This window comes from Schistocerca americana, chromosome 8, assembly GCF_021461395.2.
Source record: "Schistocerca americana isolate TAMUIC-IGC-003095 chromosome 8, iqSchAmer2.1, whole genome shotgun sequence".
Classification (NCBI taxonomy): domain Eukaryota; kingdom Metazoa; phylum Arthropoda; class Insecta; order Orthoptera; family Acrididae; genus Schistocerca; species Schistocerca americana.
Genome location: NC_060126.1, coordinates 461,334,165 through 461,355,926, shown reverse-complemented (window position 1 = coordinate 461,355,926; position 21,762 = coordinate 461,334,165). Strand labels below are relative to the sequence as shown.

At 43.9% G+C, this 21,762-nt stretch overlaps 1 protein-coding gene across 3 annotated transcripts in view; it reads right to left on the bottom strand.

The window, feature by feature from the left end:
* The window catches only part of LOC124544755 (glucose-6-phosphate exchanger SLC37A2), a 379,793-nt gene extending 358,282 nt beyond the window's left edge, over positions 1 to 21,511 (bottom strand). The window contains exon 1 of one of the 3 annotated variants that reach the window (XM_047123420.1): positions 21,385 to 21,511. In XM_047123420.1, the coding sequence (XP_046979376.1) occupies positions 21,385 to 21,434 (50 nt within the window). In that variant the 5' untranslated portion in view covers positions 21,435 to 21,511. The remainder of the gene's footprint in view (positions 1 to 21,384) is intronic. The other 2 variants (XM_047123418.1, XM_047123419.1) reach the window with 2 other exon arrangements.
* Positions 21,512 to 21,762: the final 251 nt, after the last annotated feature.

Genomic DNA, 21,762 nt, shown 5'->3' with positions numbered 1-21,762 from the left:
GCTGGTCGGGCGCAGACTTCGAGAGCATCAGTACTGTGTAACAGCAAGATGATACTTAACCTGCATTCTGCTAGTACTAATAGAGTGTAAAGGTAATTGCAAATCATATACTAAGATGGCATCTGTTCTTTCGGACATCGGCGACCATGCAGTATATATACAGTTAAGGCTCACCAGACACTTGACCACCTTCTTCTTCTGTGCGAATGCACAAACAGTGCCCGAACTCTTACGGGAATCGGCAACGCGCCGCGAGTAATGAGTATAATGGGCGGGGGCACTACGAATGTAGTGCGGGACAATACGTTGAGAATGTGGGTTTCACAGGAGGCGTGCCAGAGATAAATCCCTGCAGTCGCGGTATCCTCTGTGTCCTCGGTGGCTCTGATGGATAGAGCGTTTGCCATGGAAGCATGAGATCCCGGGTTAGAGTCCCGGTCGGGGTACAAATTTTCATCTGTCCCCGTTGACGTATGTCAACGCCTGTAAGCAGCTAAGGGTGTTCATTTCATTGTAATTACAAATTGTTTTGGATATCTGCCACCGGCCATCGCACGTTCTCCCCTTCTTTGTTTGTGTCGGTACTGACTCCCACAATATCCTACAGAAGCCTGCACGACAGAAACGTCCCTAGTGAATTCGATACTCAGGTGCATCGAATGACAAGTCCACCTTCCGGGTCACTGAACTGTCCTGACCGACCAGTTCTGGTGTTATTCGTTATCTACTGACAAGATACTCCCCGCCCTTTTCATACTGGCAGATCCGCCTATCGTGACATCTAATGGTGAATTACGTATTACATAGAGGCATATGGCTACTTCTCACCAGATGCTGTACTGTGACTCCCGTCGTTGTGTCGCTCTTTCGTTGCATACAGTGAACCCATACACGAGGTGCACATCTGCCAACCATTCAGCAGTAAACATATCCACAGTGCAGTATTTCAGTGTTAACATACAACTCACACTGCTGGAGAAACAAACGTGAGACAGATACGAGTGCTCAGTGTAAGCCTGGGAGTTTAGAATGCAACACATGCAAATCTGAATGTGGGTAACAAATCAAATTACTTTGTAACGATCCAGCAGAGACCATGGCTACCTCATACCAAAATATTCTTAAAATCCCCGTAAACAACTTCCGCAATTTTGTCAATGCAGTTCGGGTAGCCACGGAGGCAACCGGAAGTCTTGGAACACGTGGCAATGTCATTTTATGCTCAGATAAGGTGCTCTTCCGAAGCTATATCCGAGTTCTTCAAGTATTTCTGATATCGCCGAGAAAAATAGGAGACAGTTGTTCACGCAGTTCAGTATTAATCAATTTCTGGTATGGTGCTAAAATTATTTGGGACACTTCACCTTTAGTTTAACATCCAGATTACGGAACCATCTGAACGCTGAAAATATGTCGTCAGTCAGATGGCAGAGACACGTTCAGGCCTCGCACTAAATTAAAGCAGTAGGTCGTCGGCATAGAAACGATACTTTCAAGACAGAATCGGCGAGACGCTATGGACATAGACGGGTGACTGTAGTGGACCCAGGACTGCCCCTGCGGCACCCCTGAGAGAACGCACTTCCAGGACGACTTTTCTTTCTCACAGACAAAACGCTGCTCTTTCACAAGTGGCTTTCAATGCACTTCAGCGCACAATCAGAAAATTTTAGTTGTCGCATGTTTCTGACAAGGGAACCTCCACATCGCACCCCCCTCAGATTTAGTTATAAGTTGGCACAGTGGATAGGCCTTGTAAAGCTGAACACAGATCAATCGAGAAAACAGGAAGAAGTTGTGTTGAACTATGAAAAAAATAAGCAAAATATACAAACTGAGTAGTCCATGCGCAAGATAGGCAGCATCAAGGATAACGTAAGCTCAGGAGCGCCGTGGTCCCGTGGTTAGCGTGAGCAGCTGCGGAACGAGAGGTCCTTGGTTCAAGTCTGCCCTCGAGTGAAAAGTTTACTTCCTTTATTTTCGCAAAGTTATAATCTGTCGTTCGTTCATTGACGTCTCTGTTCACTGTAATAAGTTTAGTGTCTGTGTTTTGCGACCGCACCGCAAAACCGTGCGATTAGTAGACGAAAGGACGTGTCTCTCCAATGGGAACCGAAAACATTTGATCGCAAGGTCATAGGTCAACCGATTCCTCCACAGGAAAACACGTCTTATATATTCTATACGACACTGGTGACGGCATGTGCGTCAGATGACAGGAATATGTTGCCGACCCACCTAACTTGTACACTTGGTGAGTGGGTAAAAAGATTCTTCTACCTTGACCGATTTAGGTTTTCTTGCGGATGTGATAATCACTCCCGGAAAGGAACTTTCCGATTCCTTACAGTTCGGAAAATATTCATTGACCTAGTTATTGAAGTCGCGAGCTATATTCGCTGGCCGGCCGGTGTGCCCGAGTGGTTCTAGGCGCTACAGTCTGGAACCGCGCGATCGCTACGGTCGCACGTTCGAATCCTGCCTCGGGCATGGATGTATGTGATGTCCTTAGGTTAGTTAGGTTTAAGTAGTTCTAAGTTCTAGGGGACTGATGACCTCAGAAGTTAAGTCCCATAGTGCTCAGAGCTATTTTTATATTTGCTGGATTCATATTGCCCACGGAATACATCTCACGTATTTAATGCACTCTCGTGCAAAGTAGCGAACAGTCAACTGCCAGCAAGGGAGCCTCGTTAGCAGGAATATTCTCTCTTCCGTGCGTTGTAGTCGACTGACGTCGTGTGTTTCGATATTTGTTTAGGTGTAGCGTACCCATACTACGGCGCAGTTACCTCGCATCGGACGGGAAGACTTGAACCAAGGACCTCTCGTACCGCCGCTCCTCACGCTAACCACGGGACGACGGCGCTGCTGAGCTCACACTTTCCTTGATGTTGCCTGTCTTGCACATGGAGTACTCAGTTTGTATATTTTGCTTTTTTTTCATAGTTCCACACAACTTCTTCCTGTTTTCTCGATTGATCTGTGTTCAGATTTTCACGGTCTATCCGCTGCGCCAACTTGTAACTAAATCTGCGGGGGGTGCGATGGGGAGGTTCCCTTGTGAGTACTATGTCAAAGATGGTGCTAATACATGCTTTGATACGGTCAAATACACGCAGTATTGAGGCCATATTTCGGGTCACCGGTTAACAGTACCTTAATTACTTCAGTGCCTGTGCTACCATGTTTACGAAAACCGGACAAATATTTGTCACGTACGAGGCTGAATTTGCGTACGTTTTCTATAATTTTGCCGTGAACAATAAAACAAGGAATTTCCATACAGAGAATAATATGCCAATAGACTGGTAATCACTAGAAAATTGTGGGATTTCGTTCTTAGCAGAAGGTTAGACTGTGCTTCTTTTCATCGAGTTGGATGTATCCCATTCACGAGAGGAAAATTAATTAAGTCTGTCAAGACACGTGCTAAGGTGTCCGCAACATTCTTCAGCACATTAAAGCTGATACCGTCGTTGCTTATCGCTTCAGGAGAGATTTTCGTTATCTCTTTTCTCATTGTGTTTATTGTAGCTTGTTTCAGACGGAAAGTGTCAGGATTAGTTATGTAGACTGGATATCCTCGCAATGCAGCTCGGTGGATGACTGGTGCCGGAAGAAAAGTCATTCAGTACGTTAGCTGAGACCTGAAAAACGGTTTCACATTTTGTCATTCCGAGACGTGTTTGCATAATTCAGAAAGAAAAGTATTTTTTTTCATATAACATTCGGATATTAAAATCTGTTTACATATTACACCGTAATATATGAAATTGTAATCGCCACAAATAAAAACGTAATATTTGCCAGCCTAAGCAGGAAGCACCATTTTTAGTAGCGTGATAATGCGTTCTTGTATTGCTGAATTAGTACTTTCTGGCCTGAGGATAATGGGCAGTGACAGGCTGTAGCTCCTGTAGTTTGACAAACAAAGTGTTAAGACTGAAATGAGGTATGCATCTTGGTGTGAGTTTCTGGTAGGAACACAATAAGAGGAGGTGTAGTCGTTATGCAGAAATTTGGCACCAACTCGATTTTGTAGTATGTCATTTCTCAAGGTGACCATCCAGAGGTGATCAGAGCTCTGTGTATTTTCGGTGAGCAGTTCAAGACGTGCAGCCACTCATGCAACCGACGAAGAATAGTGATTTCAATCCATCCACAGGAAAAAGCCTCTATTAATAATAGAAGTGACGTTAGCGACGGTTGCGCAAGACTAGTGTATATCAGTTCATCGACAGATTAAACCTCGCGTTACTTCTGCAACATTACATAACACTTGACGTCTATACGTCTGTTCGGAGCCAACGAAAGTCGGGACACTACTTACATTCCTTTACCGCTCGTACCAGTCTTCTCCCTGAAGAAATGTCTATGCAGACTGAGCAGACAACCCGTGTCTGAAGTATTTTTCCCGGCCATTCATAAGGAAACAGGGTGATTTAAAATCTGGGCGCCGTGAATCTGAGCTTCGTCTCAGAGCCGTCAAAAGAAGGGGTTAAATTTGGGTAAGAGGGGGCGTAACGGCCTTCTCATCGTGTGACACGTTCACGGTGGAGTTTGGCAGAATTGGGGTGAAATATGGTGGCAGTGTGACATCATTAAGCCATCCTGCGCCTCACACGGACTTCTGAGCTGTGGTCCTTTCTTCGTGTGTGTGGACACCGGCGCTCCCTGAGCCCGAGGGTGACGTTGCACGCACCACGCTTTGGCACCACTACAAAGCAAGGTTTTATGCACCAGTGAGCCAAATCTCGAACTTCTACGTTGCAGTGGGAGGCAATTAGGGGATTTCGAAAGAGTAATTCTTTAATTTACTTGCGTAGTGTATGATCGTGGGTCATGTAATCAGCATGTCGCCCACCCCTCAAGCCGTTGTTGCCAGGAGATGAATCCTGATGGTGCCGCAGCTTCTTTATTCAAGCAGCTCTTCATCTGGCCTCACAAGGGCTTAGGGACCACGTCACTAGATCTCCCTACTGTAATATCCCTCGTCTTTCTAACAACCCTACCACAACAAAGGTCAAAATTTAATAATGATTGTGGTGTTGCTCACGCTGCTAAATACTGCATTTTCGGGAAACAACAAAGTTATTATGTGGCAGGTGTCATTAGAGCACAGTTAATAAAGTCATTTCATGTAATAATGAATAAACTAGGCACTCATCTTTTCGTGTTTCCAATGCTCGTCTCGTTGTAAAATCATGGCTCAATCGTCGAAAATCTAGATGGTGATGATTCCAAGCTCTGAGGCAAAAAGGCCTAGGTTTTATTCTGCTATATTAAAAAGTTTTGTAGGTGCGCTTCACAAACCATTCTTGAAGATTACACTTTTGCAGGACAATGGTGATGTAAAAAAAGTAATCAGCACTCTGAATTTAAGTTACACTTCTTTTTTATTATTTTTGATGCGATAGCACGTAACACACAAAACATCAGTTCACAATACAAAACATACTTGGAAACATCTTCCTCACTGTTAAAGTTCAAATTTTATAAACTCGCTACAATATGCGTCTTTCCAACATGACGTCCAAGACTTGACTTTTTTCAAGGTCCGAGTCTAACAACTGCTTGCGCGCCCAAAAATCAGAGTTACAAGTACGTCAAAGATCATAGTGACAAAAGAAAGAATATACATAAGAATAATATCATTGCAATATAAACATATCGATGTATCATAAATGAAATCAAATCTGAATGTTGTCTCAGAAATATGTTAAGTAGTTAACAGAAACACAGTAGAATATTACTGGTATCGAGAGGTTCAGGTGAGGTACCATTACATCATTCATAATTCCAGTTATAATCCACAATAAGCAAGAGCACCGAATATTGCAATAAACGTTCTACTTTACTTAGCTTTTCGCGTAGAGCTGGCTCCAAATCGTCTTCTCTAGGGTTCTGATTCTTGAAGCAGAAATTCTCACATTTTAGGCCCTCACGGTTGAATTGATCTAAATAAATTTGAAGATTGTTCTTGCAGAATTTTTGTTGTTACGTTAATATATTTTCTCACATTTTAGTATATCAGGCAGTCTTTTGAATTTTCACATTAACAAAGCCGAAATTACGTTGTTCACCCAAAATACAAAAATTCGTCCCATCACATCACAGGTATGCTTACTACTACTTTTCTCTGCGATAATAACAATACTCCATATTTTTTCGACAAATTAATATCTATTAATTTGGCTTATTATTTCATAAACTAATCTGAAAATAAAAATAGTAAAGAGTACTAGATTGCGTAATTAATAATAGAAATTTTAAGTGTGAAACTTCCTGGCTGATTAAAACTGTGTGCTGGGCCGAGACTCGAACTCGGGACCTTTGCCTTTCGCGGGCAAGTGCTCCACCAAGCACGACTCACGCCCCGTCCTCACAGCTTTACTTCTGCCAGTACCTCGCCTCCTACCTTCCAACAGGAGAGCTTCTGTAAAGTTTGGAAGGTAGGAGGCGAGGTACTGGCAGAAGTAAAGCTGTGAGGACGGGGCGTGAGTCGTGCTTGGTGGAGCACTTGCCCGCGAAAGGCAAAGGTCCCGAGTTCGAGTCTCGGCCCAGCACACAGTTTTAATCTGCCAGGAAGTTTCATATCAGCGCACACTCCACTGCAGAGTGAAATTCTCATTCTGAATTTTAAGTGTGCCAATTAATTCGTAATTTCAAATGTTTCTAAAAAAATGATTTTAAGTGGACATCCAGAGATAGTACGTATCGATTGTAACTTCGAAAATAAAGTACTTCCTTTTCAAAATTTTAGCTTCAAATATAACATACTGTGAATAAAATTATATGAAAGTTTTCAGAAAAGCAGCAGAGATATTATTAACCTGTCCAAAATTCGAAAAATAATATTGGTATCGACGACTACTAATGAGGAAAAGTAATGCTAGAGGAGGTTGTCCCGTTACACTACCTTAGCAAAAATCTGAAGAGCTAGCGGAAATCGAAGCCTGGTCCTTCCTAAATGCAGTGACTTCGGCTACGGAAGTGGTCTCATAAAAAGAATTAAGTAATGTAAAATGTACACTCTTATCGTGTTTTTGGCACTTTTATGTGCATAATAAGGGAGTATAATACACAATGGCATAAATCAGAAGTTGATTTCAAGGCATTGTTTGTCAAATATTTAGTAAAATGTTTCAATGCTATTACTTTTTTACATGTTTTACCCATTTGTATTACAAGAATGTGTAGATATTTTCCTTGTTGATATGAAATAAAAGTCTAGGCTCTAGCTGAAGTGTCGAAAGGCATTAAAGGAAAGCGGTAATCGGGAACGGTGTGCTGCATGGTCATAGGCTGCCCACACGTTCTTCAACCTGTACGTTGAGCAAGCAGTAAAGGAAACAAAGGAATAATTTGGAAAGGGAATTACAGTTCAAGGAGAAGAAATAATGTTAGGGTTTGCCAGTGACGTTGTAATCCAATCTGGGCTGGCAGAGGATTTGGAAGAGATTATAAGATGACTATCAACAAAAATAAAACTAGGGAAACCGAATGTGATCGAATTAAATCAAGTGACGTTGAGGGGATGAGATGAACATCAACAAAAATAAAATAAGGGAAATCGAATGTAGACGAATTAAATCAAGTGATGATGAGGGGATTATATCGCGAAATCAGACACTGAAAGCAGCGTACGCGTTTTTCTTTTTGGGAAACAATAAAAACGACGACGGCAGGAATAAAGCATATAAATGTAAACTGGTAAGAGAAATCTTTCTAGAAGAGGGAATATATCAATATCTAATAAAAATTTAAGTGTTGGAAAGTCTTTTTTTCAGAGTATTTTTGTTGAGTGTAGTTACATACGAAAATGAAACGTAGATGACAAGCAGTAAAAAGAAAAAGAAAATATATGCTTTTGAAATATGATTATACGGAAGAATACCAAAAATTAGATGAGTAGATCGGATAACCGAAGAAGAGGTTATGAATCAAAACGGTGAGAAAAGAAAATTTTGGGTTCAGTTGACAAAAAGAAAGGATAGGTTGATAGAACACATCCTGAGGCATCGACATATCGAAACGAGGTTTTCGGCAAATGATAGTACCCAGAGGGGTCGTCACTTTATTACATTGTAACACTTTCCTCTCTTGCTTCAATCGAGATACTAAGGCAGTGTGCTTTTTTATGAAATAAAATGGTCTACCTTTCTTGTCGGAAAGAGAACGCTCTTGAAAAGACGAGTGCAGTGATATCACGCTTGTTAGTAGCGGTACGGAAATTTTTGGGTAAAGTATCTGAGAGAAGTTGTTAAACTGAGAAGCAAGGCAACAGGAATCCGCTGCTGCGGCATAAACACCTCGCAGCGGGGCTTTCATGGCTGGTTCCGTGTCAGATACGTTTGATAGACCGGCATTAACAAGCGTTATGTCACCGTAATCGTCTTTTCAAGAACCGTAGAACGCTGTTAAAAATTATACTATTCGGTTAAAAAAGTACTAGCTTTAGTATTTTCGTTGATGGAAGAGTTACGAGTATTAATCATGCAATATAATGACGAGCTCATATGAGCACAGTCATTTGCCCGTTTCGATATGATGAAGCGATCACGAAATGATGCGCGAATCCTCACGGACACAAATATAAGAGCAGATACGGGGAGGGTCATGACCAGTTCCAACGAACAATTTACCAAAATCTTCTGTATTTTCACATACATTTCCTGACAGAAAAAGTGAAGCAGACGGAAGACATGGACTGATGTCAGTGCAACTTTCTACGTGTTGCGAGCTAACATCCCAAAGATGTCCGGGCTCAAATGCGGTTCCTCTTCGTTTAAAATGTCTTGGCTCAAACTCGTCTAGGGTTTGAACCGCACGTATCACATTACACGCCCTAAATTAGACTCTTGTGACCCTTTGGTTAAATTGTCTGGCTGATGGCAAGTTTGCGATATACAAAGTTAACGTAAAATATAACAGTAATAATAATATAGGGAACGAAATTAACGACCCATAAATGTTGTAGACCACACAGTTGCGATTTTTTCAGAATAATGTTTATACAGAAAGCAAAGTAATAGCGAAAGTGGTCATAATTAGAATTACTATTACATGCCAACGCATATCCATTTGACACAGTTCGATCATTCACGATTTTATCGAGAATTACCTGTCCAGTACAGCATCTCGTTAACTAAGAGTTCACACCAGGCGCGCGGCTGCTCATCGCTCAGAGACTATGTCCCGCGATACCACACAACGCGAAATTTTCTACATCTACATTTATACTCCGCAAGCCACCCAATGGTGTGTGGCGGAGGGCACTTTACGTGCCACTGTCATTACCTCCCTTTCCTGTTCCAGTCGCGTATGGTCCGCGGGAAGAACGACTGCCGGAAAGCCTCCGAGCGCGCTCGAATCTCTCTAATTTTACATTCGTGATCTCCTCGGGAGGTATAAGTAGGGGAAGCAATATATTCGATACCTCACCCAGAAACGCACCCTCTCGAAACCTGGACAGCAGGCTACACCGCGATGCAGAGAGCCTCTCTTGCAGAGTCTACCACTTGAGTTTGCTAAACATCTCCGTAACGCTATCACGCTTACCAAATAACCATGTGACGAAACGCGTCGCTCTTCTTTGGATCTTCTCCATCTCCTCCGTCAACGTGACCTGGTACGGATCCCACACTGATGAGCAATACTCAAGTATAAGTCGAACGAGTGTTTTGTAAGCCACCTCCTTTGTTGATGGACTACATTTTCTGAGAACTCTCCCAATGAATCTCAACCTGGTACCCGCCTTACCAACAATTAATTTTATACGATAATTCCACTTCAAATCGTTCCGGACGCATACTTCCAGATATTTTACAGAAGTAACTGCTACCAGTGTTTGTTCCGCTATCATATAATCATGCAATAAAGGATCCTTCTTCCTGTGTATTCGCAATACATTGCATTTGTCTATGTTAAGGGTCAGTTGCCAAGTCGTTTCACTTCCTAGCTACCTAAAGACCCACTTTCCGCTTTCGTGTCTCAATCCGAACTGTGCACTTTGGTGTCTCCAGCCGAACTGTCCCTCTGCCCGTCTCCGGCCGCGTCCCCCGCGTGCCGAACATTGTCGCTCAATTGACTAGAGCAGTTCCCTTTCCTGAAGCCGTCCATCTGATTGGCTACAGCTTATTCTACATTATTTTACATTTTAACATATTTAAATAATCAAAGCTTGACCACTTTCACGTCCTGAATAAATAACAATATCCATTACATAACAAACGTTAAATTCTTTTACATAAAACCAATATAATTTCCTTCTTAGTTTTGAATGTCACGGCCAGTAGCCTTGCGCCAATGTGCTTTCTGATAAATAAATAAAGAACGAAAGTAACTATTATGCACTAAACTTTACAACAAATATTCTATTACCTAATGATTCAATAAGGTGTCATGCTATGTTTTGTGTGGAGGGAATGATGATTTGATGCTTAACTGAAAACGCAGATAATTTAAATTTACTATATCTTTTAAACAAATAAAGTTAGAGTTGATATTTACAAAATTTGTCGTTTTAATGATGCGGTTCTATATGAAATGTCGATCGCGGATCGACCAAAGCGTTCAGATTTTAGCATTCGGATCTTTGTTACAAAACTTGTTAATTTCACTTTAACAGTAAATCCTAATCTGTTTTAGATATGATCAATATTCGATTTTTATTGGGATCACCATGAAATTTTATGGAAGACGGCAGATTAAAGTTACTGTGGCTTGATTCCCTGCACTACTACAGAATTAAATAGTTTTCGTAAATGTTTCCCTTTATGACCGATCTTAGGTCCGCGATATTTAACACTGCTACGTCTCCTTGGCCACAGAATCCTTCTACTGGATTTCCTTATGGCGTAGGTTCTCGCCTGTCTCACTGGCACACTACAGCTTAGGCCTCAATAGACGCCTGTGAGTTTCCCCATCTCGTGCTAAATCTGCGCCCTTCGTGGCATCCGGTCCTGGACGGCAGGGTTCGCTTCACAATTCCTGTAGGCGGACTCTTTCGGCCATGTATTTAAATGAGAGCGCAATGCTTGTTAACTCACAGTGCACGCGCCATCGGCTAGTATACAGGGTGAAAAGTATCTAAACCGACAAACTCTGGGAGGTTGTAGGGGACATCAAAACAAATATTTTCCCTAATGTCATTTTTTCCTATGAGGAGTATCTAAACCAGTAAAGGAAGATTTCTCTGGCGGCAAATTAATTAAACCAACAAAAACTTTTCCATTTTTTAATGGCCAAGAGTCAACACATTAACACAACCCACTTTCAATTATAATAGATTTTCAAAAAAATGCCGGCCGCGGTGGTCTGGCGGTTCTAGGCACGCAGTCCGGAACCGTGCGACTGCTACGGTCGCAATTTCGAATCCTGCCTCGGGCATGGACGTGTGTGATGTCCTTAGGTTAGTTAGGTTTAAGTAGTTCTAAGTTCTAGGGGACTGATGACCACAGCAGTTGAGTCCCATAGTGCTCAGAGCCATTTTTTTTTTCAAAAATGCCTCCATTGACACGTAAACAAAGGTTACACCGTCGTATCATGTTCTGTCCGACACGGGCAAAATTCCCAGGAGTATCCTGAATTGTTCCTGCTGCTGCTGCTGCTGCTGCTGCTATCTGGGCAACCAGATCCTCTTCTGATGCAACAGGAGTTGCGTAAACAAGGTTGCGCATCTCTCCACACACAAAGTCCAGAGGGGACATATCTGGGGATCGAGCAGGCCATGGTACAGGACCACCTCTGCCAATCCACATTTCTGGGAACCGCCTGTCCAGGAATCGACGCACACGACGACTGAAATGTGCCGGCGCCCCGTCATGTTGGAACCACATGCGTCGTCTTGTAGGGAGCGGAACGTCTTCCAGCAATTCTGGCAATGCTCTGGCGACAAAATTATAATACTGCCTGCCATTTAATGGCCTAAGTAGCAGATACGGCCCAATTAAACAGTCCCCAACAACACCGACCCACACATTAACGAAGAACCGCACTTGATAAGCGCTAGTAGCCGACCGCGGTGGTCTAGCGGTTCAGGCGCTCAGTCCGGAACCGCGGAACTGCTACGGTCGCAGGTTCGAATCCTGCCTCGGGCATGGATGTGTGTGATGTCCTTAGGTTGGTTAGGTTTAAGTAGTTCTAAGTTCTAGGGGACTGATGACCACAGATGTTAAGTCCCATAGTGCTCAGAGCCATTTGAACCATTTGAGCGCTAGTAACTGTGGCATGTGGGTTATCCTCACTCCAAACATGCAAATTGTGCATGTTGAAGACTCCATCACGCCCGAACGTTGCTTCATCGGTAAACAACACAGAGGATGGAAATGTAGGATGCATTTCACACCGTTCCAGGCACCACTGCAGAAACTGTGCTCTGGGTGGATAATCAACTGGTTTCAGGTTGTGGACACGCTGTAAGTGAAATGGACGTAACAATTGCTCTCGAAGGACTGTTCTTACATTCGTCTGATTCGACTCCATGTTACGTGCAATTGCACGAGTGCTGATTGAAGGATCCCGCTCCACATGCAGCAAGACAGCTTCCTCAGATTTCAGCGTTCTTGTCGTGCGACGGCGTCCATATCCAGGTAATCTGCTAAATGACACGGTCTCACGCAGACGTTGGTACACAGCGGTAAAGGTCATATGATGCGGGATACGACGATTAGGATATTGTTGTTGATAAAACCGCTGTGCAGCTCGTCCGTTGTGGTGCGGTACGTAGTACGCACCAACCATATCAGTGTACTCACTCCAGGTGCATCGCTCCATTAGTAAACAGAGACAATGCACTACTACATTGGTGTACAGCAGTTGCCTAGAAGTGGAGAGCGTAATACGCCCTCTAACAACTGAAGATCGTAATGCGACCTCAAACAACCGAAGAGCGTAATACGGCCTCCACCGGTTTAAATAATCCTCATAGGAAAAATTGACATTAGGGAAAAATATTTGTTTTGATGTCCCCTACAACCTCCCAGAGTTTGTCGGCTTCAATACTTTTCACCCTGTATAAATGATTAGAATTACAATTCTCTGTGACAAGTAGAACGGCAACCAGAGTGCACTAGCGTTGTTCGTGTTTAGCGTTCTTACCTGGGGCGGTAGGGTTTATAACTGACGTGAACAGCACCAGATTTTGAGTGGTCACTGTGAAGAGCACGGAGATGCCGCGTACTCGTGAGAGTCAGTGTTATCTGCATCCGCCCCTCATTGTGGGCCTCTATTTCGCCACATGGTCGAATCGTGCACTATCCAGATTTGTGGGGCTTTCGGGTGAGACAGTGATCTGACCTTGGATTTCAAATGGTTCAAATGGCTCTGAGCACTATGGGACTTAACATCTGAGGTCATCAGTCGCCTAGAACTTAGAACTGCTGAAACCTAACTAACCTAAGGACATCACACACATCCATGCCCGAGGCAGGATTCGAACCAGCGACCTTAGCGGTCGCGCGTTTCGAGACTGAAGCGCCTAGAACCGCTCGGCCACAGAGGCCGGCGACGTTGGAGTGCTTGAGAACGTGAAGACAGCCATACTCGTCTTCGGGGTTCCGGTCGGCCACGTATGACCGCTACAAGGGAGGATCGGTGTACAGTGTACCAAGAGCATTGTAAACCATTAACTTCTGCGCTTGCCACCCGAGAACAAGTAGTTGACGCTTTGCAACATTCTGTGTCATCCTGCTACAGTGATTGTGGCCTAGCAGCAGCCGGACTAGGGAATAGACTGCTGTAGCCGGCCGAGGTGGCCGAGCGGTTCTAGCCGCTTCAGCCCGGAATCGGGCGACTGCTACGGTCGCAGGTTTGGAGCGGTACCATGGCCGGTAAGCTTGCACTGCCGTAGAATAGAGTCGAATTATGTTCAGGGATCCGCACACGCCAGGATGACCAACGTCGGCGGGTGTGGCGGCGACCTCGGGAGAGATCCCATTCTTCCAATGCTTTGGAGAACCACAGCGGTGTTACTCGTCGCGTCGCGTCACGGTGCGGGGAGCCGTCAGTTGTGGCCCCAGCTGACGGCTAGTGGTTGAAACGTCCCCTTAGAAAATATTAATGAATTACTGTGCTGGAAAACCTCTTACATTATTTGATTTTTCAAACAGCTGAGCAGAACTGAACGTACTCAGACATTTCTCTCTTTACTTATTCTGATCAACACTAAACTGACACACAATATTTTTAGCGCAACGCAATCGGACTTTCAAAAATCCCTATAAAAGAATGGCCCTGACTAACAATAACCTATACCTTTCATGAATCACTTACCTCACAAAAATCTTCGTTACTCGAGCTACTGCAATACGGCGAGCTCCAATACTGTCAGCTAAATAAAAGATTCTCACTCCTGAAGGCACTAACTACTGATAGGCATATTCAGCAAATGAAAGATTTTGATAGAGAACAAACAATGCTTTTACCTTAACAGTGTTCAAAAGTCGTAATATATAAATCAGTTCATGACATACAGTCTTACAAATTTACTCTCTCTGATGGACACACGTCCAGATCATCCGCTCTCAAAATTCTGCTATTTCTCTCCCCACATCCACTACTGCTGGCGGCTCACCTCCAACTGCGCAACGCTACGCGCTGTTCACATCCAACTGCCCAACACTACAATAGCGAATATTGCAACAATGCCAACCAGCCGCAGAATGCACACAGCACAGCCAGTGATTTTCATACAGAGCGCTAGGTGACGTTACCAACATAAAAACCTAAACAGCCTACTTACATGGTGACTGAGGGAATTCTGACGCCACAACGTCATATCACGAACGTATTGCATCCTCATGTCTTATCTCTCGTGCGACAATATCGTGGTGCTGTTTTTCAAGAGGACAATGCTCGTCTGCACACAGTGAAATGTTGCGCAATACTGAGGTTCGGGCACAAGTTACAACAGTTGTGCGCCATCTTGCCCCAGGAGATGATACTACGGCTTTGCGACAGACCTCCCAACCGAATCAGGGCATGCCTCTGGGCCAAACGTGTGCAGCTTCTTATAGGTAAGTGGTCTCATACTGTCAAGTCTTTTACATTTGACAGGACACTGTAATCACTGAAATACCGTCACATACACTCTCAGCCTGTGAAGTTTCAGTTCGTGTCGTCTTCTCCTTCTAGGTGCTTCACTTTCTTCGTCAGGCAACAAACATCAGTTTTGAAATTTTTAGCCGACTTAACGGGAAAAATCACGTGTCAAAATTAAGGATCTCCAATACGGCAAGGAATTATACTTTTTAGCTACTTCCCTGTCGACGTTGATGCACTTTCAGCCTCACCGGCTGCAGAGAATATTTCAGATTGCTAAAGATTCCCATTCACAAGTCGATCACTCCTACCGCCAAGAACGCATCCGGCATCTTCGTGGTTCGACCGAAGCTGAGTAAGGAAAGCCCGAAAGGGAAATACCTTCCACCAAGAAAAAGTTTCAGAAATACTGGCCGAAGCTGAGTAAGGAAAGCGCGAAAGGCAAATATCTTCCACTAAGAAAAAGTTTCAGAAATATTGGCCGTTGCCAAACGTAAGCGGAAATGACCGAAACAAGCAGTTTGCTCCCATTCACATGCTTCCAGATCCGTACTATTTTTCGAAATTTGCGTTGATGTATTCCGCTGCTCTGCAATCTCATTGAAGCTATGCTCTAGCGATTTAATGAGCGCTAAATAATAATAATTTCGTGTGCTCAACGGCCTGTTGCAAGACCTTCAATTGGACACTACTTCGGCGACTTGCGTCTTCTTAACATACTCCTGCTATCCATCCGGTGAAAGGGACCCAAAGTTTAACGTCGAATCCGATCACGTGTCAAATTTTCGCATGAGAGGTGAATGATTCATAAAAAGGCAGCGTGAAAATTCAGAGGTCATAGCAGGACTCGATCCTACGACCTTTCACTTTGCGGGCACGTGCTTTACTACAAGGCCACAAGGCAACAATTTTCAGTTATTATTAAAATAAATCTATCAGCTGATAGGTTGAATACCACAGTGCTTTACTAGGCATGGTCCAGTTGGAGCTGGAATATCGTTGCCTTCCTACAACCTAAAAACTAACTTACCCAGCCAGTTATAGGCGGAGCTAAGGATTAAAGTCGATTCTGAACCACGGTGCCACTCGACAGACTAGGCAACAACAACCATTGGTAGAGGTGAAAGAGATGAAAAGTGACAGGAAAAAAACCTAGTACTGATTGGGGGTTCAAACTCAGGATCTTCGGATCCATTGTGTGCCAATTTACCGCTGAGTCAGCAAACGTATCATTTTAATATTTAAACATGCACCCATTGTTGAAATTATTCTTACAGTCCTAGGCGTCTGTGGCAAGTAAGTTGATTAAGGACAGAAATGATCTACCGTGGGTTAACAGTGAAATTCACAAAATGCTGAAGATGCAAAAGCTGCTGCACACTCGGTTCGAAAGAGAAATCTCAGATGACGATAAGCATAGGTTAGTAGAGATTCGTGCGTCTGTGAAAAAATTCTATGCGCGAAGCATGTAACAACTACCACCGTCATACATTAGCAAAAGATATGGCGGAGAACCCGAGAAAATTCTGGTCCTATATAAAATCGCTAAGTGCATCTAAGGCTTCCATCTAGTCACTCATTCACCAGTCTGGTGTGGCAATTGAAGATAGCAAAACGAGTTTTAAATTCCACTTTTAAGAAATCATTCACGTAGTGGAATCGTGCAAGCATGCCGTCATTTGACCAGCGTAGTGGGTCCCGTGTGGCTGACATAAGAATAAATATCTGTGCCATAGAGAAATAACTGATACCGTTGAACACAAATAACTCACCAGGTCCGGATGGAATCTCAGTTCGGTTTTACAAAGAGTACTCTACGGCACTGGCACCTTCCTTGACTTCGATATATGGCGAATCTCTCGTCCAGTGTAAAGTTCCAAGCGACTGGAAAAAAGCACAGATATACAAGAAGTGTAAAAGAACGGACTCGCCAAATTACAGGCCAATATCCTTAACGTCAGTTTGCTACAGAATTCTGAGTCCGAACATAATAAATTTCCTAGAGACCGAAAAGCTTATGTTCAGAAATCAACGCGGTCTATAAAACGACGCTTGTGTTAAACTCCGATTGCCCTTTCCCACATGATATACAGCGAACTATGGATGAAGGGCAGCAGGGTGATACTATATTGCTAGATTTACGAAAAGCATTTGACACGGTAGCCCACTGTAGACTGTCCACGAGGGTACGAGCACACGGAATAGGTTCCCAGATATTTGAGTCGCTCAAAGACTTCTTAAGTAATAGAACCCAGTATGTTGTCCTCGACGGCGAGTGTTCACCAAAGGCAAGGGTGTCGTCAGGAGTGCTCCAGGAAAGTGTGATAGGAACGTTATTATTTTCTATATAGAGTGACCATTAATAAAACCGACAAACTGCAGGAACGGATTCCGGACAAGAAACAGAGGAAAAAAAAGTCCTGTGAATACTTATCCGGAAATGCACCGTTGTCACTGTAGATGGTAATGACGAATGAAAGCTCCTTTGACCACGTGCCGTGAGTTGCTTGTGCGTAGCGGGCTGTGTAACGCAGCGTACTGTGAGCAACAGAATGGTCCGCTATTCACGTCGGGAACAAGCCGAGGTGGTGTTTGCGTACTGCCAAGCAGGTGGGCTATACCAAAAGAAGTACTCCACAGACACCAACCACATCCCGCAACATTTCAAACCCGTTTCGGGCCATTGTGTGATCATGGATCCTTTCAGACAGACGAATGTGCTGGGAGGTGGCAAATGTGGGTACACCAGATTAGGCAGACTGGGTTCTGCAGGATACCGAGACGAACCCTGGTACAAGCTCCGAGCAAGTGTCCCGCCAACATGGTGTAAGCGAAAGTACGATTATGTTTAGCCTGCGTGACAACCACTACTATTCCTATCACCTGCAATACCATGGAGGTGGCCCTTAACACCTGTTGTGACCAGGATGCGATGCAGCTTTGCACTGTGTTCCGCGACGATTTGTTGTAGTTGCACCACAACGTCCATTTCATAGGACCTTTTTTACTTCATTTCCAATTAGGAATCCTTCCCAGCAGTTTGCAGTTTTTATTTATGTTCTTCCTGTATACATAAATATCGGGCGGACAATCTGCAGTTGTTTGCTGATGACGCAGTGGTGTACGAGAAGGTGTCAGAGATGAATCACTGTAGGATGAGTTATGTGGTGTCACCGCCAGACGGCACACTTGCTAGGTGGTAGCCTTTAAATCGACCGCGGTCCGTTAGTATAGGTCGGACCCGCGTGTCGCCACTATCAGTGATTGCAGACCGAGCGCCGCCACACGGCAGGTCTAGTCTAGAGAGATTCCCTAGCACTCACCCCAGTTGTACAGCCGACGTTTCTAGCGATGGTTCACTGACTACATACGCTCTCATTTACAGAGACGACGGTTTCGCATAGCCTTCAGCTACGTCATTTGCTACGACCTAGCAAGGCGCCATATTCAGTTACTATAATGGCTATTTTCAAGAATGTATTCTGAACAGATAATATTGTGAATCATGTACCGTCAAGAACGACGTTCATCATTAATGGGTTAAAGTTAAGTATGAAACTAATTACGTCCGCTTTCTGAATTCTCATTCCTTGTCATGTTCCAGACCTCACGTCAGTATAGTTCTTCCCTCCTCACACCAGCCTGCGTGAGCTAAAACGCGCGAATTTCGGCCTCCACTCGTGACACCGTGTTGGCTCTTCTGCTAACACAGCACGTTAGACAAAATTTAGAGTTGATGTGATGAATGGCATCTGGCTATAAATGTAGAAAAGTGTTAGTTAATGCGAATGAGTAGGAAAAGCAAACCCGTAATGCTCGGATACAGAATAAGTAGTGTCCTACTTGAAACAGTCACATAGTTTAAATATCTGGGAATAACGTTGCAAAACGATATGAAATGGAATGACCAAGTGAAAACTGTGGTGGGGAAGGCGAATGGTCGATTTTGGTTTATTTGGAGAATTTTAGGAAAGTAACTCATCTGTAAAGGAGACCGCATATAGGACGCTATTAGTGAGTACTGCTGGAGTGTTTGGGCTGCTTTCAGCTCGGATGAAGACATCGAAGCAATTCAGAGGCAGGCTGCTAGATTTGTTATCGGTTGGTTCGAACAATGCGCAAGTATTGCGGAGATGCTTCGGGAACTCAAAAGGGAATCAATCCCTGGAGGGAGGCGACTTTCTTTTGGAGGAACACTGCTGGGAAAATTTAGAGAGCCGGCATTTGAAACTGACTGCACAACTATACTACTGGTGCCAACATACATTTCGCATAAAGACCACGAAGATAAGGTACGAGTCATTAGGGCTCATACGGAGATTCAAAGTTATTTTTCCCCTCCCTCTGTTTGCGAGGGGAACAGGGAACGAAACGACTACAAGTGGCGCAGGGTACCCTCCACCATGGACCATACGGTGGCTTGCTGATTACGTATGTAAATGTTGTTGTTGTTGTGGTCTTCAGTCCTGAGACTGGTTTGATGCAGCTCTCTATGCTACTCAATCCTGTGCAAGCTTCTTCATCTCCCAGTACTAACTGCAGCCTACATCCTTCTGAATCTGCTTAGTGTATTCATCTCTTCGTCGTCCCTCTACGATTTTTACCCTACACGCTGCCCTCCAATACTAAATTGGTGATCCCTCGATGTCTCAGCAGACGTCCTACCAAGCGATCCCTTCTTCTAGTCAAGTTGTGCCACAAGCTCCTCTTCTCCCCAATTCTATTCAATACCTCCTCATTAGTTATGTGATATACCCATCTAATCTTCAGCATTCTTCTGTAGCACCGCATTTCGAAAGCTTCTATTCTCTTCTTGTCCAAACTATTTATAGTCCATGTTTCACTTGCATACATGGCTACACTCCATACAAATACTTTCAGAATCGACTTCCTGACACTTAAATCTATACTCGATGTTAACAAATTTCTCTTCTTCAGAAAAGCTTTCCTTGCCATTGCCAGTCTACATTTTATATCCTCTCTACTTCGACCATCATCAGTTATTTTGCTCCCCAAATAGGAAAACCCCTTTACTACTTTAAGTGTCTCATTTCCCAATCTAATACCCTCAGCATAACCCGACTTAATTCGACTACATTCCATTATCCTCGTTTTGCTTTTGTTGATGTTCATCTTATACCCTCCTTTCAAGACACTGTCCATTCCGTTCAACTGCTCTTCCAAGTCCTTTGCTGTCTCTGACAGAATTAGTCATCAGCGAACCTCAAAGTTTTTATTTCTGTTGCATGGATTTTAATTCCTACTCCGAATTTTTCTTTTGTTTCCTTTACTGCTTGCTCAATATACAGATTGAATAAAATCGGGGAGGGGCTACAACCCTGTCTCACTCCCTTCCCAACCACTGCTTCCCTTTCATGCCCCTCAACTCTTATAACTGCCATTTGGTTTCTATACAAATTGTAAATAGCCTTTCGCTCCCTATATTTTACCCCTGCCACCTTCAGAATTTGAAAGAGAGTATTCCAGTCAACATTGTCAAAAGCTTTCTCTAAGTCTACAAACGCTAGAAACGTAGGTTTGGCTTTCCTTAATCTTTTTCTAAGATAAGTCTTTGGGTAAGTATTGCCTCACGTGTTCCAACATTTCTACGGAATCCATACTGAACTTCCTACAGGTTTGGCTTCTACCAGTCTTTCCATTCGTCTCTAAAGAATTCGCGTTAGTATTTTGCAGCTGTGACTTATTAAACTCATAGTTCGGTAATTTTCACATCTGATGTAAATGTAGGTGCAGATGTTTTTTTTTACATGCAAGTGCCGGTGCTGATTTTTTTTTTTTTTTTTTTTTTTTTTTTTTTTTTTTTTTTTTTGGGGGGGGGGGGGGGTGGAGGACAGGCACTGTCGATATAAATAATGTTCCGTAGAGGTAGCATCCATACTGATCAACAAATAAAACATTCTGGAGGGGGATGAGAGACATTACTCTCATCACACCTTTCCCCTCAAAAAGAGTGCCCGAAAGGTAAACGTATTTTAAAAACCGTCCTAAGTTAGGAATACCCGCTGACCTCCTCCAGAATCGAACACTGGATGCACGCGTACGACAGTATCATTATTTCTACTGCTTTTCTGCGTCTAGTGAGAATGGAAACACAGTAGAGGCGCATTTAAACCCAAGGTCTTACCCCAAGATGGATGTGAGCCGCTGACAGACGGTACACGACAATGCTTGCAAGCATTACCCTGTATTGTAGGAATAGCCGATCTGAACCGTGCTGAACAATACGCTCCGAGCCGATTTCGTGACGTCACTGTAAAATTCGTGATCGCAGACAGCTGTAGACTGGCCCGTGGCGTGAAGTTGGACGGCGCGACTTACCGACCCCAGTCCCACACGGCGGTGACGTCACTCCGCCTCGACAGCAGCATTGATGTACGCCTCGCCGTGCTCTCTCTTCCACAGGTCGACACGGGCGCCGCACCACACCACACGCACCACACAACGCAGACTCGCACTGGGGACAGACGAGTTAGCGGCGGCCCTCTTTATGCCGACACCGGGGTGCGTGACTGCTGCGCAGCTGTGGCGTCGCTGTCGTGTCGCGTAGCCCCCCTCCTTCGTGCTATCACTGCAACCCAACTGGTCTTCCCACCTTTAGCCTTCCCTACTTTGCTTCCTAATTATAAGGCTGCAACGCAGATGTGATATTAATTTTTTACAGTATATTTCGCAAATACTATCTAATTTTGTAATAGT